A 27,738-nucleotide genomic window follows, 5' to 3' on the forward strand; every position below is an offset into this window, starting at 1 on the left:
TTTTGTGGGATATATATAAATTATATGAATTACAGTGCATTACTTTTTGTAGGTATATCTTCGTATGAGAACAGCCTGGATCATGTGACCGTCCTGTAGACTGACACACCTTCATGCTTCGTTCACTGTTAAGACTTTATTCTACTGTTTCATCTGCTTCTACTGTTTCCTGTTTGGATACCGTGTTTGTACTAGACTCTGTGTGTGTGTGTGTGTGTGTGTGTGTGTGTGTGTGTGTGTGTGTGTGTGTGTGTGTCTGCTGCAGTGAAGTGCTGCTCACTGATGGTCGTCTAATGGTTTCACACAAACCCCCAGACCGACCGGCCATGTGCTGCTCTTCATCACTCTGTGTGTGTGTGTGTGTGTGTGTGTGTGTGACAGCAGTTTCCGCTCCAGCAGAAACACTTTTCCTCTCGTTACTTACTCCAACTTGAGTGACGGCACTTTTCCTGCACGTTTTTAATGTTTAAAGGAACAGTCGACTGTGTTTTTTTAGGGAACCCTCTTGTTGTCTGAGTCACGTGTTTCAGATGGATATCAGTTTCACCTTCACGTGTTCAGTAACCATGCAGTGGTGGAAGAAGTACTCTGATCTTTTACTGCAGTAAAAGTAGTAATACCACAGAGTAGAGATACTTTGCTAGGGCTGTCAATCGATTAAAATATTTAATCACAATTAGTTGCATGATTGTCCATAGTTAATCATGATTCATCGCAAATTAATCACACATTTTTTATCTGTTCAAAATGTACCTTAAAGGTGTAAAGTATTTAATACTCTTATCAACATGGGAGTGGACAAATATGCTGCTTTATGCAAATGTATGTATATATTTATTATTGGAAATCAATTAACAACACAAAACAATGACAAATATTGTCCAGAAACCCTCACAGGTACTGCATTTAGCATAACAAATATGCTTAAATCATAACATGGCAAACTGCAGCCCAACAGGCAACAACAGCTGTCAGTGTGTCAGTGTGCTGACTTGACTATGACTTGCCCCAAACTGCATGTGATTATCATAAAGTGGGCATGTCTGTAAAGGGGAGACTCGTGGGTACACATAGAACCCATTTTCATTCACATATCTTGAGGTCAAAGGTCAAGGGACACCTTTGAACGTGGACAACGTAAGTTTGGAGCGTTATTTAGCTTCCCTCACAACAAGCTAGTACGACACGTTATTATCACTTCGACAGCCCTAGATCGTACACAAAGTAAAAGGTTAAATACTTATTTAACATGCCAGAATTAAATCCCTCTTTCAGTACCATGGACAGCACCACTCAAAACAAATAAACTTCAATATTTAAAAGAAAATAATCTCAAAATGCAAAAGCAAGTCGTGGTGTCAACATAAAAATAAATAGGCGACAGTATCTGCCTACTTGTCTTCTTTGATGACGGTCTGCTTTTTCTTCATTCCTGTGGAGGGATCATCTGCGGCGTATCGCCCCTCGTTCACCCTCATCTCTGCAGATCAGTGAATGAGGCGGTGTTACAGCGCTTTACTCAGCTAGACTAGCCTATTTTCAAAATATTTTTATTTTAGATATTTGATATGGTCTATTGGTGAAGTAGCATTACTCACTATGAGGGGGGATACATTATAATTCAGCAGAGGAAGGGATATAGACCAGAGGGAGGGATGAGAAGTAGAAAGTTGCAGAAAATGGAAATACTCAAGTAAAAGTACCTGAAAACTGTACTTAAGTATAGTATTTGAGTAAATGTACTTTCCACCTCTGATGACAGGAAATGGAAAATGATGAGAGGTTACAGAGAGAGAAAAATGTCTAAGTCATAATCAATCGAGTGTTTGGTAGATACTGTCCACCAGATGAGAAAACTAAAAAGAAACTAAAATATCTTGTATAAAGTTAAAACCAACACACTTCCTGAGCCTGTTTACCTTGTTATTGATCGGTGATCAGAGAGCCATGCTTCCTCGTTATCGATCAGTAATCTCAAACATGGTTTCTGCTCCATTGATCAGCGATGGGAGACACGTTGTTGTCCTGTTATTGATCAGATCACGTACAGTATTAGAGCAGCGGCAGCAGTGATCAGGTTGTATCCTGTTTCCTTTTATTCAAATAGGATATCTGTAATTCATCTGTCAGTGTTTTAGAAACACGTTGATCAGATTCAGTTTGTCAGCAAAATATCAATGTGTGCAGAAAACACTGAAAATGTATCTATTAGACAATCATATAATATTGAGATTAATCTACTGGACCAGAGAATACATTTAGAGTGACTGAAGGAGATCTGGGTTGAGATGAACACTCTTTATTTAAGTGTTTTTATATGTTTCTCTTCCATCAAAACCTTTATTATGTGAATAAAGTTGGAGTTTCAGAAGAAAAAAGTCAATATAGTGAAAATAATATTACAATTTTTAGTGTAAAAGTCAATATTATGAGAGTTCTATCATAGATTTATGAAAAAAAAAATTAAAGTCAAAATTATGTGGTTATAATTTTACGAGAAAAAAAGTCAATTTGAGCAGAAAAACAATTTTATGACCAAAACTCGATATTGTAAAGCTGTTGATTGAAAAATGATCAGAAACTATTCATAATACATTATTAGGTAAGTAATTTATTTTATAATTATTTTTATTTATTATACTAATATTTTTAAGTCATTTTTGAAATTATTAGCAGAAACACCTAATTAATTTAAATTCAACGGTTTGGACTCAGAGACACTGTATTTGGCATTTTGTTATTATTTTGTGGTTTAATAGATTGAACGGTTAATCAAGCTAATTATTCAGATTAACCGATAATGAAAATAACGGGCAATGTTCAAAGCCTCCATTGTGGAAACGGCTGCTAGGTGTTGTGGTCGGAAGGTCGTTTGGTGCCTGTTGTCGCGGTAACCTAATAGAATCAAATATTCTATAGCCTGCCAATTTATAAAAAATATTTTCTGAGAATTAAGACTTTGTTCTCATAAACATCAAATTATTTTACTCAAAGTATCATGACTCTGAAATCTCTGAATTGTTTTGGCACTGATAGTTTTAGTGTTGTTGATGAAGATGATGATGAGTTCAGACAGAATATGAGGGGAGTCCTGGGTCAAAGATTTTACATATACAGCACACTTATAAATATATAAAACATACTCGTTAAACACTATTATCAGAGGCATCTTTGTACGCAATGACACAAGTTTCCAGGAGTGTCGGTCTTATGTGTGTTCTACTAGCACACACAGCTGTGTTTACACACCGAGAGCAGCCGCTAGTGCTGCGTTAGCTTAGCACAAAGACTGGAAACAGGGGGAAACTGCTAGCCTAGCTCCATCAAAAGAGAAAACCGTCCAACAACTCCAAAACTGTCTGACCACTATTAAATCCATCCCATTTCCTCTACAACATTTAGATGGAAAATAGTTTCTATGTAGCTCATATTTCCCATCATCCACCTGAGGATGGTGTGCTGTTGAGACATGAACATCCTGCTTATCACAGTATTAAATGAACCTGTTTACTTCATAGCTGATGAAAGAGGGAGGCGTGACACGAACAAACACAACAATCATCATGAAGGTCCCATTAGAGGAGAACTGCTGCCAGTTTAGTTTGAAGCTTTTAAGCCGAACAGATGAAACTCTGACTGATGGTGAAATGAATAAGACATGAACACAGTGCAGACTGGATGGAACAGACTCAACATATACTGCTCAAATTTCCTCCGTAATCACTTTAGTGACTCAAATCTGGTGATTTTCATATTAAGATAATTTGTTTGTTCGGTCTTTGAGGCTCTGAAGTAGGGATGCTAATTTAGAATTTTTTTTTAGCCGATAACCGACCCTCGTTAACCGATTATTAACCGTTAACCGACAAGATTAGAGCACAACAGACAAGTGAATCCCCAGTTCACCAGTCCGGGAGCGTTTCTGTAGCAGCCACGATGCTGCTTGTATTGTCGAGGACACATGCAGCTACTTTCCCTGTAAGTCTCCACCGCATCATTTAGTTTAGCTGCGAGATTGTCAGCTATGTGTCTGCCCGGCGTAACGATAGCGAGTGTCCGACAGACCGTGTGTGTTTGGTTTGGGCTGCGTTTGCAGCTGTAGCGTTGCCGGTGGCTTCGTGTCCGCCGTTGTCACACACATTACGTCAGCGCAGCGTACCGTTAGTGAGTGTCCGACAGACAGCGTGTGTGTGACGGCAGTGAGTGTGGGGTTGTTGGTGGCGTTATAGATGTGAACGTAGCAGTGTATGTACAGTTTATTCGTCGGTGAATAAATGCTTCAACTCCTCAGCTCAAGACCATGGATGTATAAAGAGAACTGGATACAGCGTTGGAGGCGGGGCTTTGTTCATTCCTATGAAAGTTGCTCAGTGGCGCGTGAAGCCAAAATGGCTCGACTTCCGATAGGAAAAGTACCCGGATCTTCCGGTGATCTTCCTCATACATTGGGACCATGGAGCATGGAGTGTCCGCTCGGTCACATGACTCGGTCACGGGGTCACAGCCGTTACGCTGTCGTCACAGCTCGCTAACTCCGCCTCCCAGCCCTCGCTCCAGCCTCAGTCTGGGTCTCATTCACATGAACGGAGGAAGGGAAATAACTCAGCTCTTAGTGCATTTTACAACTTTTAGGACCTAATGGTTTAAATAAGGGCTAACCAGCGATTCTCCTTGAAGTGGCGAGCCGCTCCTCTGAGTTTTGCTCAGCTTTTTAATGAATTTTTTATATTTCTTTTAACCATATAACCGATAGTGTTAATTGGTTAAAACTCTTAATGTCGGTTAAACGGTCAATTATTTCCATCCCTACTCTGAAGTTGTAAAAACTCTGCTGCGACTACATTTCAACTACTTTGTGGTTTTTGGAGAGGTGGAAGAGAGACAGGAAATCCACTGACTCAGGTTCAGCTCTCACTCAGTAATAACCATAAAACCAGCGACCGTCCCATTACCGGAAGCTTCCAGGGTTGAAGCCACAACAGCAGCAGCAGCAGCAGGTCGGTGTGAGGGAAACGCTGATCCCAGAGCTGTGGCTGTGGATAAAAAGCATCATGTGGATGCTGTCCAGGTATAATAAGAAGCTCAGAAACACATGATGTCAGCAGGGATTCCCACAGAGAGGACGGACAGACGGACACACGTACTGGAAACAAAGTCAAGAGACAAAAACAGAAAGTGTTTTTTAGATTTTTCATAGTTTGCCGTTTAATCACATCTTCAGTTTTGTTCCTGGAAACCAGTTTTTCTTCACTCAAAGCAACTCATTTTACTCTAATACTGATGTCAGAACATTGTCTTTGTTTACATGTAATTAGTGCCTCTTTCATTGCCAAAGGCTTTGGGATGCATATTATTGTTTGTTTAGCTGTCCCACCATTTTACAATTATTAACTTATAAACCAGACTTATATTCATTTCTAAATTACTCAGCACCACTAAAACCACACTTTGTTCCCTAAATGACCTGTCGCCTCGACCACCACGACTGCTGCTGCTACATCTACTCCAAACAACGATGGTCTTCTCCCCACAACTGACTATTAGAAATAACACAAGTAATAATCTGACTCCCTCGTAGCGCCCCCTGTAGACTACAGTGTTCATTACAGCCACAATGTGAAACAATATACTGATGATTTAGCTCCTCTTAGAGTCTCACGTGGACCGGTTCCAGACCAGCTGCCCACATTTTGTGATTCAGACAGGTTTGGTGTCGTGTCATTGACAGCTGGTGTCAGAACAATATAAGAAACGAAATGTAACACGGCAGCATGGCTGAACAGTACAGTGACTGGGACGTAGATAAAGTGTGAGTTCCTGGTCAGGCGTTAATGTAAAAGCTTTTCTATTGATGGAATGATGGAAATACTGCAGTACCAACGCTGGTCAGATTGAGGTGTCAGATTGTGTTTGTTTATACATATATGTATGTGTGTGTGTGTGTGTTTGTGTGTGTGTTGCGGTGGGTTGTATATGTGCCTAGTGGTAACTGAGGCAGTGCAGCAGAATGCAACCAGTCAGGCTGAAAGTTTATTCATAATTCATCAACTCACTGGAGATTTTACTGAGGCAGGGCAGGTACAGGAAGGTGACTGTGTGTGTGTGTGTGTGTGTGTGTGTGCGCTGAACTTTGATGTCCGCATATTTGCCTTGTGTTTGTTCGAGTATTTGTATGTGATTGTTTCTTCTTTAGTTGAATTTTGTTTGGTCGGTTTTTCATCTTGCAGATTTCAATATATATGTACTGTGTATAGCAGGGCTGTCAAAGTTAACGCGATAATAACACGTTAACGCTAATTTGTTTTAACGCAGTCGATCATTCGGAGGTTGTAGCGGGCTCGAAGTGGGTTTAAAAGCTAGAGTGAAGATACTGGCGTCATATGAAACTACAAAACCTAATGAATCCATCGGTACCAACCATGTCATACCAGTTTGTCATCAAGGATGTTAGATAACGCTCCAAACTTACGATAAAGTTTGGAGAGGAAAAACTATCATTGCCATTTTCAGAGGGGTCCCTTGACCTTTGACCTCAAGATATGCGAATGAAAATGGATTCTATGGGTACCCACGAGTCTCCCCTTTACAGACATGCCCACTTTTTGATAATCACATGCAGTTTGGGGCAAGTCATAGTCAAGTCAGCACACTGACACACTGACAGCTGTTGTTGACTGTTGGGCTGCAGTTTGCCATGTTATGATTTGAGCATATTGTTTTAAATTACTTTTATTTACAATATTATTTAAAAAAAATGTTTTTATAATTTTCGTAGCTTTGTTGATGAAATGAACGCTGTAGTAGTGAAGTATTATTGACCATGTGGACATCACTACTGTCCAAAAACATTTGGCCATGTAGAAAGTCTTCAGTGGTAATTTATGAATGTGTTTAATGTGACAGTAGTGCTACTACAGTAAATGAGTGGCAGTGTTTATTTGCAGTACTAATGAATAGTAGTAGTAGTACTAGCAGCACTGTTAGAACAAGTGACTGACTCCATCATTTTTATTTCAGCCTGATATTTTTGGTATCTTTGTAAAGTGGATGATCTCCACTAGAGTTTAGAATAAACCTCACGAGTTAGTAAAGAAAGATCTGCTGCTGGTTCTCCAGCGATGAAGAGGTTAAGCCTCCCGACTCGCTGTGATTCAAACCAAACCAGAGGAAGGAAAACTTTTATTGCTCCCACTGTGGACTTTATGCAATAAACCCGCGACAATAACTTTTCATCTGACGAAGAGCAGTTTCACAGGAAACTTTATTGTGGCTGGTTTATTGAATGAAGAACGCAGAGGGAGAAACAAAGGGACGGCTGTGTTTTTCCTCTGCAGACTCTGTTCGTCTCATCATAAAAAAAAACACATCTTTAATAACCTGCGGCTTTATGTCTTCGTCCTAAACACATGAACATGATTTCAGCTGCATGCGTCTGTCGGGGACGTTAGAGACAGGAAGCGATGGATCGATAAAGAACGCACATGATGTACATTACAGAGACTACGGCTCGGGAAGCAGCTCGTACGGCACGTCGCTGTTCGGACAGCCGCTGCTGCTCAGCGTGCCGCGCGACAGCTGCAGCCGAGAGGCGCTCTACAACCTGTTAAATGTCATGTATATCTCACATTATAGCATAATAGGTCATGGTTTAGCTATAAACTAAATTAGGGTTGTCAAAGTTAACACGATAATAACTCATTAACGTAAATTTGTTTTAACGCCACTAATTTCTTTAATGCATTCATGCAACGTGCGGTTTTTAGGTTGTATGGGGGCTCAGTTTTAAAGGTAGAAACTATAAAAACCTAATGAATCCATCAGAACCAACCATGTCATACTAGCTTGTCGTGAAGGAGGTTAAATAACACTCCAAACTTGCGCTAAAATTTTGGCGAGGAAAAACTGTCATGGCCGTTTTCAAAGGGGTCCCTTGACCTCTGACCTCAAGATATGTGAATGAAAATGGGTTCTATGTGTACCCACGAGTCTCCCCTTTACAGACATGCCCACTTTATGATAATCACATGCAGTTTGGGGCAAGTCATAGTCAAGTCAGCACACTGACACACTGACAGCTGTTGTTGCCTGTTGGGCTGCAGTTTGCCATGTTATGACTTGAGCTTATTGTTTTATTCTAAATGCAGTACCTGTGAGGGTTTCTGGACAATATTTGTCATTGTTTTGTGTTGTTAATTGATTTCCAATAATAAATATATACATACATTTGCATAAAGCAGCATATTTGTCCACTCCCATGTTGATAAGAGTATTAAATACTTGACAAATCTCCCTTTAAGGTACACCAGACTGATACTTTAACGTTACGTTTAGAGTAAAGGGCTCCTTACTCTCTTTTGACAACTCAATTTCTCCTTTTTACTTCCTTTCCTCCTCTCCTCTTTCCTTCTCTTGCCTCTTCTTACTCCTACCTCTTTCTCCTCCTTTCCAGTTTTTTCTCCCATCCTTCCTTGTTCCCTTCTTCTTCTATATACCATTCATCTACCACGCCTCCTCTCACCTTCTCCTTTCTTTGACAAATCAATTTCTCCTTTATCTCATTCCTGCTCTCGTCTTTATCTCCTTTCCTCCTCCCTCCTCCTCTTCCTCACTTCCTTTGAACAAATCTTTCTCCTCCTTTCCCCACATCTCTTCCTTTCAGCTCCTTCTTTCCTTCTCCAAAGTGTCTTCTAATTAATCCTCCCACACCTCCTCTCTCCTCCTTGTCTCTTCTGCAGTAATTCTTTCTCCCTCCTTTCCTTTGACAGCTTCATTTCTCCTCCTGGTTTGTCTCTCACTCTCTGCTCTCTTTTCTGTTTGTGTGTCTCCTGACAGGACGGCCATACATGGACATGGAGTAAGGACCGCCTGACGCCTCCTCCTCGCTCTCCAACACAAAGCTGCCGTCTCTCCACCACCGCCACCACCGCCACTACCACTAATGCCCCTCCGACAGAGAGAGACAGTAAAACACAGAGGCAGATAAAGGAAAATTAGAGAGGGCAAAAACAGCAAGCAAAAGCAAAACGAGAAAGAGAGGAAGAGGAAGGCTCCACATCCATAATCTCCACTTAGAGGGAGGGAAGGCCATTCTGTCGATCTTGCAACTTCAGGAACCATCATCACAATTTAATAAGAATTTGAAAGGCTGCGGCGCTGCAACAAATCTGTCTTCAGAGGGAGAGAGGGCGGGCGAGAGAGCTACATACAGACAGAGAGAGAGAGAGAAAGAGGGGGAGAGAGAGAGGATGCAGCGAGGTGGAGGCCACAAATGTTTTAACGCTTTCCTACCTGGATTTATATCTTTTTGATTTTTGTCGCGAGTCCCAGCAGCAATAAACCTGCGACGGCAATATCAGAGAATAACTTTATTATTATTTTACACATGTTCGGCTGCTCTAAGACTGCTGAGAGTTCAAGAAATTATGTTTTTCTACCAGGAGAGTCTGTGTTGTGAAGTGGAACATTTTGTTATTTAGGAGAGCAGGACTTGACATTCGCTTGCAGGCTGAAAGTTTGCAAAAACATCCCCCCTAAAAAGGAGGAAATATTCCAGCTGATTCCTGCGAGTTTCCGGGTTCCAGGAGGAGCTTTGCTGTTATTTTTAAAGAGCAGCAGGAAGGCTCCGGCCCCACCCACCGGAAGGACGTCAGAAACTCGTCAGAATAAAAGACGGGCCGCATACCTGTCTGATGCATCGGCTTTCTCGCTCCTTCACGGCGTTTTTTTCATGGCTTGACACCTAACTGCCATCTGACCCCCTCCTCCCCCCTTCCTCCCCCCTCAACATGTCCGCCCAACTCCTCTCTCTCCGCCCCGACCACTCGAGGAAATCAGGGCAGGAAAAGAAGTGAGGATTCAGTTAGCTCACCTCAGGTTCGTCGGCTCCACCCGTCCCACCGAGGACAGAACCCCGACTCTCTACAGGTGGGTCGTGCTGATGCAAGATGGCGGCCGGCGTGGCGACGTGGCTGCCGTTTGCGCGGGCCGCGGCAGTGGGATGGCTGCCGTTGGCAAAGAAGACGATGCCCAAACCTCCCGTGGACAACTCGTCCAAATCAGATGAGATCCTGTACGTCAACGTCAGCGGGGTCAGGTTTCAGGTGGGTGCTGCTGTCTACTGAGCATGCTCCAAAATAAGATGTAGAGCCATCAGTTAGAGACGTATCACCTGACAATAATGTCCATACTGGAACCTTTAGAGTAGAGATCTCTGATTCAACCTGCTCCCAAATCAACATATCCTCATATAACGGTTCGTATGATATCTTACCAAAAGTTATTCCTCATTTTATATATTATTCAGAGTGATTAGTTGCTGCAATCAGCAACAACAACCTGTAATTTCAGCTCCATGGCAACAGAATCTGAAGCTCTCTGACTGGATGTTTCTTACAGCAATGCTCTCTGGGACTTGTAGTTGACTCCAAAAGTTGTTCCGGACACAGTCTTAAACATTTGCCTTTCTTAATGAAGCAGAAATAAGTAGAAGTTATTATAAAGTCAATATCTGTCCAAGTGGTTAGAAATACGATCACATAACCTCCGTGAGGAATATTGAATGCAGTTTTACCTCCAGAGATTCATGTGGCTCCTAATGTGCTGCTGCTCTGCTCCTGCTTCCAGGGCTGTAAGCTGTAAATACTGTACGTCTAATCAGCGCATCGATGTGCATTTGGGCTGAAATAATAACAAAATGGCTCCACAGCAAAAATAGATTTTGGTGGCTTTCACGAATCAAACAGCACCTAAGTACTTTCTGCTGCGGCGGCAGAACAAGAAGAAAGTTCCTGTCGAGCCTGTGCCTTTGTCCTGATTGTTAAAAACAAAACACAGCAGCTTGAAGTTCTGGTGATAAAAATACAAACATACGCTAATGCCCAAAAAAATAACATCTAAGCATAGCACAGGCCCTACTTCACTGTTACCATCAGTTAGTGACGGTTCTGTGCTCCCGTCTTACTCAACATCTCAGTCACCGCTTCAAATGGAACTTTTTTTAATGGTGAGGGGAGTTGGGATTGGTGTCAAAGTGGTTAAACTCAAAACAAGGTGGGATATTTGGTATTCATCATGTTTAAAGCTGAAGTAGGCGAGATTGGAGCAAATATGATTCAAAAAAGTTATTTTTATAAAACGGTCGCTATATCCTGACAGTAGTACATGAAACAGTAAACCTGAAAAACATCATGTGCCTCTGTGTCCTCCGGTGTCCTCCGGTGCTCCTAAAGTAAGATCTGATCTGAGGTCCGCTGTCCAGCTGCCGTTTATGAGAGCCGGCTGTCAATCACTCGCAAACTCCGACCAAACGGTCAAACTAGGCAACCCTGATCAAATATGAATCAATATTATGTTGCGTTAATGCCTATTTCTCTCCTCAAATGTTTTCAGAATCATCTTGTAGTGTACGGTTTAGCTGTAAAATGAGAAAGTTTGTGACGCCGCCGCCATTGTGAAATCTGGTGAAGGAACGCCAAGTTCCAGTCACATGACCGGAGCACAGCCAATAGGAAAGCTCTTTCAATGAAATGACCTGTGATTGGTCAAAGTCTCCTGTTACGGGCTAGATTTTATAAAGCCTGAAAACAGAGCCATGAGGAGGTGCAGAAGTCTAGCGATCTCTCAGAACACTTGAATTACAATATGCTGAAAGGTTGTTATGGATTTTTTGCCCAACGATGCCAAAAATATACTGCCTACTGACACTTTAACAAGTCCACTCATTTGGTCAAAGTTGTAACTGTCAAAAAGAAGAGATTCACCCCGACAGGATATGGGTGTTTTCCAGCGGACATAAACTTTGGTGCCGACCGACAATGTCAGTTTTATAGTCTGTAATATCACTCAAGTTCCAACAAGCTAACAGGTTGTTCAGGCTGTTCTTATACACCGCTATACCTACGAAAAGTGTTGCGTTGTAATTCGTATATATATCCCACGAAATCAATTCATATTTAATCCACGTAATCAGGAAGTCCAAGTGTTTCTGATTGCACCTGAAAACAGAGTTTAATACATTCTGTTGAATAGAAAACTCTGGTTGTCCATATTGGTTTCTATAGCTGTGAGATGTGTGATTCAGCACCACGGACGCCCACATGAGATCCAGTTTTAGAGTCTCAAAAGTGGAACAAAAACATCGATTCTGTTTCTTCCCTCTCTTATTTCTCCAGACATGGAAGAACACTCTGGATCGTTATCCGGAGACGCTGCTGGGTTCTTCAGAGAAGGAGTTTTTCTACAACGAGGACACGCAGGAATACTTCTTCGACCGAGACCCCGAAATGTTCCGGCACATTCTGAACTTTTACCGCACCGGGAAGCTCCACTACCCACGAAACGAGTGCATCCAGGCCTTCGACGAAGAGCTGGCCTTCTACGGCATCATCCCAGAGATCATCGGCGACTGCTGCATGGAGGTACACCTTCCACTTCCTGTTGAGGGTCAAGAAGCTCTCTGTTTCTTGTGTTTTCAAAGTTGCACCAAGAGGGAGCTGCAGCATTTGTTTGACATAAGTCATAAATTCAAACTAAAGGAAAAATAAAACATTGTTAGACATTGTGATGGAAATGCAGTGAACATTTTGCATCATGTCTTTCATGTTGTTATAATGACCAAATTAATTAACAATTGTTCCAAATATTTACTCCAGCAAAGCAGTAAAAATGCTGCACCAGTAATGCAAGCTTCTTGTTATTTCTGACTTTATTTGCCCTTGAATCTGAAGAACAGTGTTTAGCTTAATATGCTTTTAAAAATATTCTCCAATAATATGTATAAATACTAGCGTTGGGTATCGAACCTCTATACTTCTGGTGTAAAATGTGTCTGTGTCTTGATGCGGCTCAACACAGTTGGCCAGTAAAAGAGAACATATTTCCAGATTATAATGTTTATAATGCCTGCATCCTTCCTAGTGTACTTCAAGGCCTATGGAAAGGAGGCTGGGTCAAGCGCCATTAGCGTGTCAAATCTTTGGTTGTATAACACATGCGCAGTAAAATCTGGTCTGCACTCGCTGAAATTGAGCCAATCGCAACGCACGACCGCAGCTTCAGTGTTATACCCCATACCCCAAGACCCATGTCCGCCCGTGACCCAGCCTCCTTTCCAGAGGCCTTGGTGTACTTCGGTGGCTGCTGTGACCTTTGACCTGTGATTTCTCCTTAATGCTTGGCCTTGGTTATTCTGCTGCTGCACTCTTTGGAGAAGAGCATCATCAGCGGAATGACTACAGTGTAGAAACATGGATGGATCTGAGGGGGATTGCTAACCAGCGCTGGTCTGACTCCATTATAAAACTGAGGATCATTAAGACGTCGGTGATGAGCCCTCTGAAACACCAGCAGCTCACATACACTCTCATTTGGCTCTTTATTGCTCCTGGTTTTGGCTTCTTACTCCGTAGATTTGTAAGTGATTTCTTTAACGAGCCATAAACAAGTAATTTTCCCCGCTCGCTCTCTGAATAACAAATCACCTTCAGAGCTCTTTTTATTACCGTTTGTCAGCATCAGCCTCGTCTTCGGAGGCTCTTATATCTTTATATACTTGTGTTTTATACCTGACCCGTCCGGTGACTCATGAACCAGTAATTGTTCTGTGTTTCCTCATCTTTGGCAGACTTGATCATGTTCGCAAATGTTGATTCAACTGTGAGAGATTCTCATTTCTGGATTTCTCGCTCAACACTTCCCCCGCAATTTCCCTCGAGAAACAATCCACATGCTTTTTTTTTATTTTTGTTCTTCTAGTAATTTCACAGATTCTGCTGTTTTTCTGATACTTTCCTTCTCTGTTAAATTACAGCGTTTGGCTTGTCATCTGGGATTTGAGGCAACAGGTTTGAAGAAGGAATTTAACTTCATTCTAGACCAGTTTATTAGTCACTGTGGAGGTCGCTGGCTCCTGCAGGACTATAAAGTTTCATATACTTATAAGTTAAGTTGCTGGCTTGTAAACAGCTAACAGGAGAAGCAGCTAACCTTGGTGGAGCTAACGTCAAAACATTCATTAAAATGAGGCAGCACAAAGTGAGTTATTGGTATTTTGGTGGAAATTTAATCTCAGAACCAGTTCTGTTTTGTGGTGTTCAGGAAAAGGAAGCTAATTTTCGTACGTTTCTGCAAACCACGGATACATTGAATCCCAACATTTCTGAACGAAAAATCTGTTTCATATCAACATTTCTACATTGTGTATATCAACGTTACAGTGATTTAACCGCTTGTGGCACTTTTGCTGTTTTGAAACTGCATTCTCAATTACGTTTCGGTATCAGTAAGTTAGAATCTATGGCCCCGACCACGGCTTTGAAATATCAGTAAGTTAGAATTTATGGCCCCGACCACGGCTCTGAAATATCAGTAAGTTAGAATCTATGGCCCCGACCACGGCTCTGAAATATCAGTAAGTTAGAATCTATGGCCCCGACCACGGCTCTGAAATATCAGTAAGTAAGAATCTATGGCCCCGACCAAGACTCTGAAATATCAGTTAGTTAGAATCTATGGCCCCGACCACGGCTCTGAAATATCAGTAAGTAAGAATCTATGGCCCCGACCAAGACTCTGAAATATCAGTTAGTTAGAATCTATGGCCCCGACCACGGCTCTGAAATATCAGTTAGTTAGAATATATTCCTGACCATGGCTCTGAAACATCAGTAAGTTAGAATCTATGGCCCCGACCACGGCTCTGAAATATCAGTTAGTTAGAATCTATGGCCCCGACCACGGCTCTGAAATATCAGTTAGTTAGAATCTATGGCCCCGACCATGGCTCTGAAATATCAGTTAGTTAGAATCTATGGCCCCGACCACGGCTCTGAAATATCAGTAACCTAAAGCCGGCTACAAATGATCAGCGGTAAAATTGCTCAGCGTTGGCTGTGCCATTGTTTTCCTATGGGGAGAGCAGTACCGCCCGAAATTGCCACCAATTTCATTGCATTTCATCTTTGCATTTCTTTCTTCAGAGCATTTTTAGTTTGACTCCACGTGAAGCATTGTGTGTTTTTAACAGCTCTAACTTGATAGATTATGATAAATAAGTTGTCTAATCTTGATTTACTCTTCCTCTCTTTGTGAAGGAATACCGAGACAGGAAAAAGGAGAACCAGGAGCGTTTGGCGGAGGACACGGAGGCCAACGAGGGGTTGGACGCCCCCCTCCCTCCAGACAGCTCCTCAAGGGAGCGTCTGTGGCGAGCCTTCGAGAACCCCCACACCTCTACTATGGCGCTGGTTTTCTACTACGTCACCGGCTTCTTCATCGCCGTCTCCGTCATCGCCAACGTGGTGGAGACGGTCCCCTGCCGGCCCATCAAAGGCAGCGTCAAAGACCTTCCCTGCGGGGAGAAATACGGGCTGGCCTTTTTCTGCATGGACACGGCCTGCGTGCTCATCTTCACCTTCGAGTACCTGATGCGCCTGTTCGCCGCGCCCAGCCGCTGCAAGTTCATGCGGTCGGTGATGTCGGTGATCGACGTGGTGGCCATCATGCCCTACTACATCGGCCTGGTGATGCCCGAGAACGAAGACGTGAGCGGCGCCTTCTTCACCCTCCGCGTTTTTCGCGTCTTCCGGATCTTCAAGTTCTCGCGTCACTCTGCGGGTTTGAGGATTTTGGGCTACACGCTGAAGAGCTGCGCCTCCGAACTCGGCTTCCTGCTCTTCTCCCTCACCATGGCCATCATCATCTTCGCCACCGTCATGTTCTACGCCGAGAAGGGCACCAAGGGCTCATCCTTCACCTCCATCCCGGCCTCCTTCTGGTACACCATCGTCACGATGACCACACTCGGGTGAGTTGACACCAGTTTTGTTTTTTTTGCCGTGATGCCGAACAGATTTTATTTTGCCGCTGGCGACTGCGCTGCTGTTAATATCGTCGCCATGGCAACGTGAGCGTGTGCTCGCCGCTGTCCTTGTTTTTTTGTCGGGGCGTGTGATATGTCATTATTATTATTGGTTACGGAGGAGCGTTTTACAGTCTGTTTCCACCATGAAAAGAGATGAAGCGTGAAAAACCCAAACTGTGTGTGTGTTTCCTCCCACTCGTTGCTTCTCGAGTACGGTGGTGTATCTTCACCCTGCTGCCGCCCACACACACACACACACACTGCTGCCGTGTGGATGGAGAATGTGTGTTCCTGCATGTGTGTGAGAGGATGATGGTGTCTTCACCCTGCAGCTCTCCAGCACTGATCTATTATCTGCTGTTCAAAGAGCCTTTGGAAACATCAGAAATAGAGAGTGAGTCAGTGAAGCCATAAGCTCCGACCCAACCGACCATATTGCTTTCCAGCACACACACACACACACACACACACACTTGGCGTCACTTCTCTATATGACTATATACTCCTACCTGTCTGTGAATGGAGAGAGTAAGAGGGATAAAGTGTGAGATCAAAAGGTGTGAATGGGAACGTGTGAATTGCAGTGAATGAGTCAAACAGTTCAGTTACGTAGTAAACCGACTGCACAGAGCTGTGATGCATCGCTGCAGAGATTTGCCTTATTTTATTGAATGAAAAATAAGGCTTTTATAGAACAACAGTCTTTATATTCAGTAAAGTTCAGGGTGGAGAATCAACATTATTTTTTATGTTATCAAATGAAATGTGTCCGTAGCTCTGAGGTCTCCTTCACACCTGTAGTTCAGTAGCTCAGGTAGTTCATTGATTGGACAGTATTAGTGATGTCATCCTGGAAACTGATGGTGGATATCTGTTATTATTTCTTACATTTCACAGACTGCAACTTTATTAATCAATAATCCACATACGTCATGGGACATTTGGGTCGACGTCATGCTGACGTCACAGTGTTAGCTGGAGGCAAAACAAAGGAAAGACTAACAGGCTAACACTAGCAGTGGGCTAAAGTTACACATCTAAACGTCATCTTGCTGTGTTGTTGAGTGCCAGAATCCAGATATCACATGCATTTGAGATGACAAATGTGATCAGAGGCTCTAGCGAGCTTCAATATCGGCCAAACGTTTCAAAGATGGAGAGTAAATGTTGCTAATATTTAACCGTCTGTGGTTAGCAGAAGGCTAAACTATTATTAACCCTTTCTCTCCATCTCTGAAACGCTTCCCCGATATTGTACGACTCTCTTTTTGACTGACTTTACTGAAGGATAGTTAACTATAGGCATCCAAAGATTTATACGTCCTTAATTTATCTTTACAGCGCTGCCGTTGGCCACCAGCTGGTTGGACGGCTGGCTACTTAGCTAGCTTAGCTTGCTAATTATCCCATGCTGTCATGCAACACAGAAAATGAGCCAAACAAAGTTGTCACTCATCTGGCGATAGCACTGTGCTTTCCTACGCCGTGACAAGAGTGTGTGGATGAACCATGCTACAGAAAATGAGCCCAACAGCGGACAGCGCTGGGTCACGGTTCCTCTGCCTCGCTCCTCGTCACTAGGAGACTACTTCACTGGGAGGAGAGCAGGCGTTAGCTAGCTAGCTTGTCTCTCCTCTCCTCTCCTCTCCTCTCTTCTCCATTAGTTATCAGTAGGGAGAGGCCAGCCTCTAAATGGATTCTCCAGGCAGCAAAACAACCCAAGCTTTTACCTCCCCCCTCTCCTCCTCACCTCTTCTACTGCTCTCAGTTACTCCCTCTTTCCTTCTAGGGAGTTCCCCTACATTTATCTTCTTCCTCTCCTTCTCTCTTCTAGTATCCAAAGGATATTTTGCTTGTAGATAAAGCAGATAAAGACTCTTGTGAAACTCTTTCATGGTTTTTCTGATCCAGAGTTTTGGTTTAGATTCATGTAAAAATAGTCTTGAATTTGGTCAAAGTTGCATAATACAGAAGAGCTGGCTTCATCAGGAGTTTTTTTCGGTTTAGAAAACCCAGCAGAAAAACAACTAACTACTAGGGGTGGGAAAAAATTGATTCACCTATGTATTGTGTTTTTGTTTTTTTTAATTGATTTTTTTAATGACAGAAGCAATATATTTGCTTCATTTGGGTCTATGCAGAGGTAGAAGGCAGTTACCACTTTTATTGTTTTGGTCTGAGTAACATGAGGTCATATCCGTTCCGTATCTTTCAACCAAAACAAACCGCAGCGAGCCAAAAGTAGAAAACGGCAGAGGGTCTGCGTGGATACGACCTGCACCCTCATATTTTAAATCCAAAGTGGTAAACACTATACATCCAGTAAAGTATGGAAACACTTTGGGTTTCACACATTGCAGGAAAAGCAGAGCTAGACATCCCGGCTAAAGCTGCATGCTAACTCTGTCATGGACAGGAAACGTAATCGTATCGCGGTAACGTGCGATCAAGCACAAAGCCACTCGTTGATGAAGAAGGTTAACTAGAACATTACAGAGAGAGGAGAACGTTTCATGTAAATTGAGTTTAGCCTCTTTCACTTTGATGCATTTGATTCATAAATGTTATAGATTATGTTCACACGTCACTGAATAATCTGTTTATTTATATCAATTATTAAATACCTGCAGCCATCACACGGCAACAAGAACGATACAAACGTTGCCATATTAAGGATGAGCCTTTTCATGCACGAGGCAAAGCAGCGGTAACTTCATTCATGATTAATAGTGATCAATTGTCTCGTCACGAGAACAGGATCGGTCAGTCATCTAACAGTAAATGACTTTCTGTACTGTTCTACACATCAGATAGATGATAAGTTTATCATGTCACATCAGATGTTTTTATTTCACTAAGACGGATTGTATTGAGATTTGTGATCCAGCCAATGAAGAGGCATAAATGTGTCTAAATTTAAACGAAAGTGTTTTAAATCATATCTGGATTTAATCTGAATATGAGACACTGGAAATGAGTTTGAAGAAGAAGAGATTTAAGACATTTTTCTCATTGTTTTTAAACAAAAATGACCTTAAAACGCAGACGTGTGGTCTCATGTTATACTATAAGAGTTTACCGCCATAACCAAACTTTGAAAATAAAGCAAACTAAATCAAGTTTCATGTCTCTAAAAGTAGATGTTTGCCTGGAAGGAGGGAAATCAATCTGAAACTGAAGGATGATTTGGAAAATGACCAGCAGCAGTGTGAATGTGATATATAATGCCATTTGCTGTAATATGAAATACACACAGCGGTGGTTCTTTCATTGTTTTGTCGGTCTGGTTTTAGTGGAGAGTTTTAGTGTCCTATGATGTTTAAAATGGTGTTTCAGAAGGTTTTACAGCATCGTGATCGAGAAACATTTATTGATTAAATTTAAACCACACGTTCTCCTTCTATCCTCATCTTCCTCTTCATCCCTCTCTGCTTTTTGTTTTCTTTCCTCCCTTTTCCTCGTCTGCGGTCCGATCTGCTCATTTGTTTCTCTTTGTTCACTTTGTTATCATTGTTTTTCATCATACTGCTTTTATTGCTTTGCTCCTGTGTTTTATCACTGTGCAAATAAACTGGGAGTGAAATCATAAACCTATTGCAGCCCCTCCAGAAGCAATATATGTGAGGGGAAACATAATCTGCAGGAGCTCATTCAGAGAGCTGCTGCCAGGAAAACATGCAGCCTGTTTGTGTCTGGACTGCAGATAATCCACATTCTCCTTCAGGTGGTCTGATTAGTAAAAAAAACCAACAACCTTTCAATAGAACAATTAATGGTTCATTTCACAGGAGAAATCTTCCATTCACCCGTTAACGAGCTGAAATTATCTCACCTGGGTTTCCAGCAAATACAAATTAAACTCAGGTGTCTCATTTTTCTTTCTAGTGGGCCACAAACATCTGTTTCTAGTGGGCCTTAAACATCTGTTTCTAGCGGGCCTTAAACATCTGTTTCTAGCGGGCCGCATACATCTGTTTCTAGTGGGCCACATACATCTGTTTCTAGTGGGCCTTAAACATCTGTTTCTAGTGGGCCTTAAACATCTGTTTCTAGCGGGCCTTAAACATCTGTTTTTAGCAGGCCCAGAAATCTGTTTCTAGCGGGCCGCATACATCTGTTTCTAGCGGGCCTTAAACATCTGTTTCTAGTGGGCCTTAAACATCTGTTTCTAGTGGGCCACAAACATCTGTTTGTAGCGGGCCTTAAACATCTGTTTCTAGTGGGCCTTAAACATCTGTTTCTAGCAGGCCTTAAACATCTGTTTCTAGCAGGCCCAGAAATCTGTTTCTAGCGGGCCAAAACATCTGTTTCTAGTGGGCCTTAAACATCTGTTTCTAGCATGCCCAGAAATCTGTTTGTAGCGGGCTCAAACATCTGTTTATAGCGGGTCGCAAACTTCTGTTCCTAGCGGGCCTTAAACATCTCTTTCTAGCAGGCCGCAATCAGCTGTTTCTAGCAGACCCAAATATCTGTTTCTAGCAGGCCAAAACATTTGTTTCTAGCGGGCCGCAAACATCTGTTTCTAGCTGGCCGCAAACAGCTGTTTCTAGCTGGCTGCAAACAGCTGTTTCTAGTGGGCCGCAAACATCTGTTTCTAGCGACCCTCAACGTCTCTTTCTGGCATTTTGCAAATATCTCTTTCTAGCAGGCCTAAACATCTGTTTCTAGCGGGCCTTAAACATCTGTTTCTAGCAGGCTTAAACATCTGTTTCTAGCGGGCCTTAAACATCTGTTTCTAGCAGGCCTAAAAATCTGTTTCTAGCGGGCCTAAAAATCTGTTTCTGGTGGGACGCAAACAGCTTCTTTTAGCAGGACACAAACTTTTGTTTCTAGTATCTTCTAAATTAAATACATATTTAGTGCTATGATAGTACTACATTCTTATGTGAGAGCTTTGATTAATAAAACTATTCTTTGATTTTGAAACAGTAGTCTTATGTTGTTGTTATTTAACCTATCTGAGGCTGTTGCATGGTTAAATCAATGCATTTTATTTTATGAAAAAATGTGCCCCCTCGCAATTTTGAACAGCCCCCTCAGTCACGTCATCCTGGCGCCTGGCCTGGGTGTCTGACTAAACCAGTGTTCAATCGTAATAGGCTGATGTCTGTTGCAATGCATATACCACCCACCTCCTCAGTGTGCCTTGTTCAGATGCGTTTCGTCGTACATGCCTTCCTCCACAGAGAAACGATGATCAGCAGCACTTATCCGTCACAGCAACACTGAAAATGGTGACATTTTGGAGCAAATCGATTCATTTCACAAAATCCCTGCGATCAATGGTTCAGAGTAAATCTGCTAGAAGCATGCCATTAACCAATAGCAGGCCGTCCTGACGGAGCTGAGCTTTGAGTGAACGCATGTGTCATCCATCCAGTTTTATTGAAGCTCTTCTGTCAGAGTGTAAACTGGTTTACACACACATTAATGATACTAATACAATGAACTGTGTGAACTTGTTGTTTGGCTAACGAATGAGCTGGATGCCATCAGGACTCTGATTGGATAATGTAACCAGACTTCAGGTTTATGTTCTGACCACAAGTTTCAATGAAATTGCGTTTTTCTGTCAGTGTGTGGATGGCTCTGCAATACCCATGAGCCTCGGCTGCTTCTGTTTCTGTAGCAAATTCAAAACACATCGTTTTGTGAACAAAACACATCGCCATGGTTACTGAATTGATCCGAAACTGATTCAGAATGTGAGCATGAACTGATGAACGTTTTATCAGCTTTCTTCTAAGTTTTAGTTAGTTTATAGTTGCTTTGTAAAGCATCTATAAACATTATTTAGATAGATAGTTAATACTTGGTTAAATGGTTAATCATTGTTTTCCAGTCCATCTATCTATGTATTGTTTATAGATGTTGTCATTTATAATCAGCTATGATACAATTATAGTTTATAAACTAATTATTTCATATTGCATATTGATTATCATTTCATTGTTTGTTAACAGTAATATAACTATTAATTTATGATTAATTAACTATCAGTTAACCATCATAAAGTGTTACCACATAATCATCTGCAGGTCAGATCTATTTTGAGAAGCAAATGAAAAACTAAAGACTAAAGGAGCGTTTATAAGAGCAACTTTACCGCCCGTCTGTATACTTTGTCTATAGAGAGTTTGTGCTGCAGCAGAGCACTTTACCATCAACATTATTTATAAGAACAAGAGGGGAAGCAGCCATTTCCTCTGAGGGACAGGATGTATATGAGTCTGAGAGCGAGAGTAGCAGGCCTTATAAAACCGCCTGGATGGAATTATAGACCATCTCAACGCATGGCACACACTGTTAATGTTTTAATAGAGAGGGAGAAGGAGAAAGGAGAGACAGAGGGGGACAAGAGGAGGTGCAGGAAATCAAAAGAATCTAATCAAAGACGGAGAGTGTTACAGAGAGGGTGAGATGGTTTGATGCTTCGCGATTTATCTCCTCCATTTCCTCCAGCTGACAGGCTGGGCACAAAATGGCTGCTGTGGCCCTCTTCGGGTCCTCAGACGCCTGTTGAAATAGAAATAGAGAGCCTTTATTGTCATTGTACAGAATACAACGAGCGCTACTCCTGATCAGTGCAGTTAAAAGACAAGAACAAAACAAATTCAGCAAACAAACATCCACAGGCAACAACACAGTTTCTAAAATAATAAGTAAAATAAATAAATACAATATAATTTTGCACTAGAATAAATGTAATTATTGCAAGTAGAATAAATGTAATTACTGCACTACAATTTTATGTAAATATTAAACTAGAATAAATGTAATTATTGCACTAGAATAAATGTAATTATTGCAATAATATGAATGTAATTATTGCAAGGAGAATAAATGTAATTATTGCACTAAAATAAATGTATTTATTGGAAGTAGAATAAATGTAATTATTGCACTAATGTGAATGTAATATTGCACTAGAATAAATGTAATTATTGCACTAGAATAAATGTCATTTATGCAAGTAGAATAAATGTAATTATTACAATAGAATACATTTAATTGTTGCACTAGAATAAATGTAATTATTGCAAGTAGAATAAATGTATTTATTGGAAGTAGAATAAATGTAATTATAACACTAAAATAGATGTAAACATTGCACTAGAATAAATGTAATTATTGCCCTAGAATTTAATGTGAATATTACACTAGAATAAATGTAATTTTTACTCTAGAGTAAATGTAATTATTGCACTAGAATTAATGTAATTATTGCATTAGAATTTAATGTAAATATTACACTAGAATAAATGTAATTTTTACTCTAGAGTAAATGTAATTATTGCACTAGAATTAATGTAATTATTGCACTAGAATTTAATGTAAATATTACAGTAGAATAAATGTTATTATAGTACTAAAATAAATGTAATTGTTGTACTAGAATAAATGCAATTCTTTGCAATTAGAATAAATTTAATTATTTAACTAACACAGATGTAAATATTGCACTAGAATAAATGCTATTATTGCACTAGAATAAATGTAATTATTAAACTAGAATAGATATAAATATTACACTAGATGAATCAGTCTGAATCCTTAAAGTCAGGTGTTTACTTGCTGACAGTCTTCATTATTCCCACGATATCAAACTGTCATGAACTCAGCTTCATGTAATAACGTGTGTGATCATGTGACCCGTGTGTAAAGTGTAAAATGAGAACTAGTGGTCAATACTTTGAAGATTCAGGTAAATTTCAGTTTAGTTTTTGGCAACAGTGATTTGACAAATCTTGACTCAAGGTCCATTTACTAGTTTTTCAACTACGTCTCATGGTCTTCCTCAGCACATGGAGTTTGCTCAGTTGCACATAAAGTTGGGGAATTTGTGGGTGACGGATTAAAACAAGAATTATGAAAATTTGTGCAGCAGAGGTGGAGATATCATGGCTTTTAGTCTCTTGTATGGGTCAAACTCCAAAAAGGCACTGGATCCTACAATACCCATAATGCACAAGACACAAAATGACTAGAAAAGACAAAAGAGGCTAAACAACTATAAAGTCTGTGTGTGTAATAGGAGTATTAAAAAAGACATATTTAATTTACATTGCATAAAATAGCCAATGAATTAATCTTCCTCTCTCTCTGTTTTAATTTGGACGAGTTTCTGCTCGACTCCGGAGTGATGGAGGGAGGGAGAACTTCTGAGGGCCACATCGTGAAACTGATCAATAACCTGCGATCGATCGGCTCCTGGCAGCGGCGCTGTAATGAGTCTCTGATCTATGCTGCTGTGGATCTACACGGAGTGTAAACATTGGGCAGCAGATCTGTTACTGCAGATCTGTGGTGGCACTAATAGGTCGGGTATTTTTTAATTAATCCTGTTCCACACTTTACAATACAGTTTAATAGTGTGGGGTACACATTACGGTTCCTTTTCCTACTTAAATGTAGATACAGGGGAAGAAAGCAAGACTATGCGGAACGGGGGAGCAACAATCGGCCATTTAGAGGAAAGGAGAAATAAATTAGACTCTATTTACTGTGTATTTCTGTAAGTACTGGCTACTGTTGGTAGTACTGGGAAACGAAACTGTTACCTCCACAGTTTTGGTGGCATATTCTAACTGTACATAATTACTTGTTAACACCATTTTCCCTTCACCGAAAGAGGAAGACCTCTTTCTGTACACAGCACTCTCCCGTCACCTTCAAAAGGCCATTTATCTATTTTTATTTTGTCGTAAGGGTTGACTCGATAGATAGATAAATAAATAAATAAATGACTCGATAGATAAATAAATAAATACATTTGCCATTAAATAAAAAAATGGATAAAGAAAAGAATAAAGAAATAAATAACTTTGGGGAGAAATGCAAAGGAGAAATCATGCAGAAATAAATGAATAAATACTATTTAATAATAAATAAATACATTTAAAAATAAACGTGAAATAAATAAAAAAATACATTTAAAATTTTAAATAAATAAATTAATATGCCATTAAAAGATGAAATGGACAAAGAAAATAATACATAAATAAATATGTTTGAGGAAATAAATAGGGGGGAAATACAAAGGGAAAATCATGCAGAAATAAATATATAAATACAAAAATAAATTTAAAAAACTATTTAATAATTAATAAATAAATGTAAAATAAATAAATACATTTGAAAGTTAATACAAATAAATAAATGGGAAAATTAAATAAAAGAGTAGATACTGCAGAAGTAATACAAATATAAATAAATATACAAGCAAATTAAAAAAGAAATATCAATTTATCCTACGTTTTATCAATTAATTAATGCCTACTTTTATTTTTAATATTATTTTTGGTTCATTTAATGGCATATTTATTTATTTATTTATCGAAACATTTATTAATTTATTTTTGATTTTAGCAGATTTGGCCCGCCATACCCGTCATCCATGGTGTTAGTTGCACCAGGAGAGTAGATAATGAGAGGTTGCCCGTTAAAGTAACATGACTATCATGAAATGTTTGCTCCATCAGTTGTCTGGATTTGGTGACCTTTGACCTCCCTGTCATTTTCACCTCACTACTTGTAACATCTGCAATAGAAACTAATCTTTTCCCTCATGTTGACCTCTCTGAAGTCTATTAAATAGCACAGATTAATATTAAAGGCCGGTTACTTTCCTCCCGCGGCATGATGGGAATGTGAGTCCAAACGTGTGTGTTATGTAACAGGTCACACTTGTATAATATAATGTTACACACAGGAGGAACATGACATTTACCACAGCTCAGCTCATTGTGTAATATGGTAATGTTCAGGTTGTACTAATTATCAGAGTATGCTAATTGAGACATTATGATAATATGGAGGTGCACACTGTAAGCAATGGTCATAAATTATTAAGTCAGTAAGAATCTACAGTAGTGACTGAAAAACTTGTTTTATTTCATTCAGGTTTTTTTTTTTTTTCGTGGATAACTGACCAATCAGAGGGCTGCAATTTCATAATTTAGTATATTCAGTGATGGAGGAAGTATTCAGACCCTTTATTGCAGTAGAACTATGTCAGTATAATAAGTAAAATATAGTATTAAACTTTGACTGTTGTACTATTCTATATTCTGTCATTAGATTATTATTATTACTCATTATGGATTAATCTGCCGGTTCGATTCCCTGCTCCTCCTGTCCACGTGTCAAAGTGTCCTTGAGCAAGCTTTGAGTCCTTAAACCCCAAATTGCTCTGAATAAAAGCGCTATATAAACACAGCTCTTCACAAAGATGGAGAAATGAGGTGATGGTTGCTACGGTACTTTATTTCAGGACAAACTCATTTCTCATAATAAGTGATGGTGTTTTTAACAGTGCTGGACGTTAACGGGCAGCAGCTGCTCCTCTGAGGCGTTTATCTTAAAGTCAGTGACCTTTGTAGCTGCACTCTGTGATGATGTTCATCTTTATTCATGCAGCCACATAATGCAGCGAATTAATGTGTTATTTTCCACCTGCTTCACATTCATGCAGAGCTGTAAGGAGTCAGCCACCACAGAAGAAATATACAGGAAATAAAAGATAAGTGTTGTTGGATGACAACATACAGTAGGGCTGCACGATTACGGCCAAAAGGATAATCACGATTATGTTGATCAATATTGAGATCACGATTATTTATCACGATTCTTCATTGATTTTGGGGACAACATATTTTTTATTGCAATTTCATATTTAAATAAAACAAATTGTTCCACCAAAATAAGACTGGTCCTTATGCACAGTTCAACTCCAGAAGCAAAAATTAATTTGTACCAAAACCTTTTATCGAAAATGAAATCACCAGAGCGCCGCTTTCACTTTTCTGTTGTGCTACATTCCTGCTAATTAACGAATGTTTGCATCAAAATAAGACTTAAATAAGGTTCTTCTTCACCTGAATTCAGTGCATTTCAATGTGTTCTATTGTATAACAGAGAGCAGACGGGCAAAGCGAGTAATATAGAGTATATAACTCTTCGACTTTGGGCTGCAGCCGCAACATTTGGGATCACCAAAAGTGAAGCGAAAACTTCACAATCTCCCCGTGGTGACTGGTTGTTAGTTTAGGAAGCGCTTGATTTGATATGCAGCAGAGTTTTCTATGAGTGGAGCATTTTAAACGTCAATATCACAGTCAATTACATTCATTTGATCATGATTAATATTCGATTAATTGTGCAGCCCTAACATTCAGTACAGGGATATAATGGACATTTACTTATCCAACAAGAGAAGATCAGATGAACTCAGTCTGAGAGGCCTCAGGCTTCTCTCAGAGTCAATACTTGTCATTCTAAAATGCCATCAGAGACTTTGGCCTCCATACTTTTTAAAGCATGAGGACTCGAGCTCTGGAAACACAACATTTTGGTCTTTAATGATAGAATACTATCAGTTTTGTACCTCTAGGATGGCCCTGTGAGTTAGTCAACCACTTTTACTAAGCTTCACACAAAAAAGGGACCAATAATAGGTTACTTCTTTTAACCAATAAGTGAATCAGTATGTGTTAAAAGAAGCCTCTTTCCTCCTAGAGTAATATATCTGATGGAGAGCACTGAGGACAAAAGATGACATATCCTCTTCCCCCTGCACTAACACCTCTAACGCTGGTCAGATAAGCATGTTTTAACACAATAGAGAATAGTTAGAAACCACAACGGGCCTTACCGGTTTGTTGCTGGAGAAACCTCAGATGCAAAGGTGGATGTTGTCCAAAATCAGAAGAAACCAGCAGACCGTCTACTTGTTTTATTCAATCAAAATTATAAATGATTAAAAATGATTAAATGATAAAACGGAAAAGTTAAACTGAACTGCGTAAACTTGAGTCTAAAATCGGAGCAAACAATAAAAAGAAAGAGAAAAAGCACAAAAGAGGAACTGTCTCTAGCAT

At 40.4% G+C, this 27,738-nt stretch overlaps 1 protein-coding gene and 1 long non-coding RNA gene across 3 annotated transcripts in view; both read left to right on the forward strand.

Moving 5' to 3' along the window:
* kcnd1 (potassium voltage-gated channel, Shal-related subfamily, member 1) overlaps positions 1 to 27,738 on the forward strand; it is an 80,505-nt gene that overhangs the window by 25,042 nt on the left and 27,725 nt on the right. For both annotated transcript variants that reach the window (XM_037772690.1, XM_037772691.1), the window contains 3 exons: positions 8,833 to 10,100; positions 12,171 to 12,416; positions 15,090 to 15,802. In XM_037772690.1, the coding sequence (XP_037628618.1) occupies positions 9,945 to 10,100; positions 12,171 to 12,416; positions 15,090 to 15,802 (1,115 nt within the window). In that variant the 5' untranslated portion in view covers positions 8,833 to 9,944. The remainder of the gene's footprint in view (positions 1 to 8,832; positions 10,101 to 12,170; positions 12,417 to 15,089; positions 15,803 to 27,738) is intronic.
* The window catches only part of LOC119489839, a 20,486-nt gene continuing 14,438 nt past the window's right edge, over positions 21,691 to 27,738 (forward strand). The window contains exon 1 of the long non-coding RNA XR_005207268.1: positions 21,691 to 21,700. This is a non-coding gene — a long non-coding RNA (uncharacterized LOC119489839). The remainder of the gene's footprint in view (positions 21,701 to 27,738) is intronic.

The sequence above is a fragment of the Sebastes umbrosus genome, chromosome 6 (genome assembly GCF_015220745.1).
Source record: "Sebastes umbrosus isolate fSebUmb1 chromosome 6, fSebUmb1.pri, whole genome shotgun sequence".
In the NCBI taxonomy this organism is placed as follows: Eukaryota; Metazoa; Chordata; class Actinopteri; order Perciformes; family Sebastidae; genus Sebastes; species Sebastes umbrosus.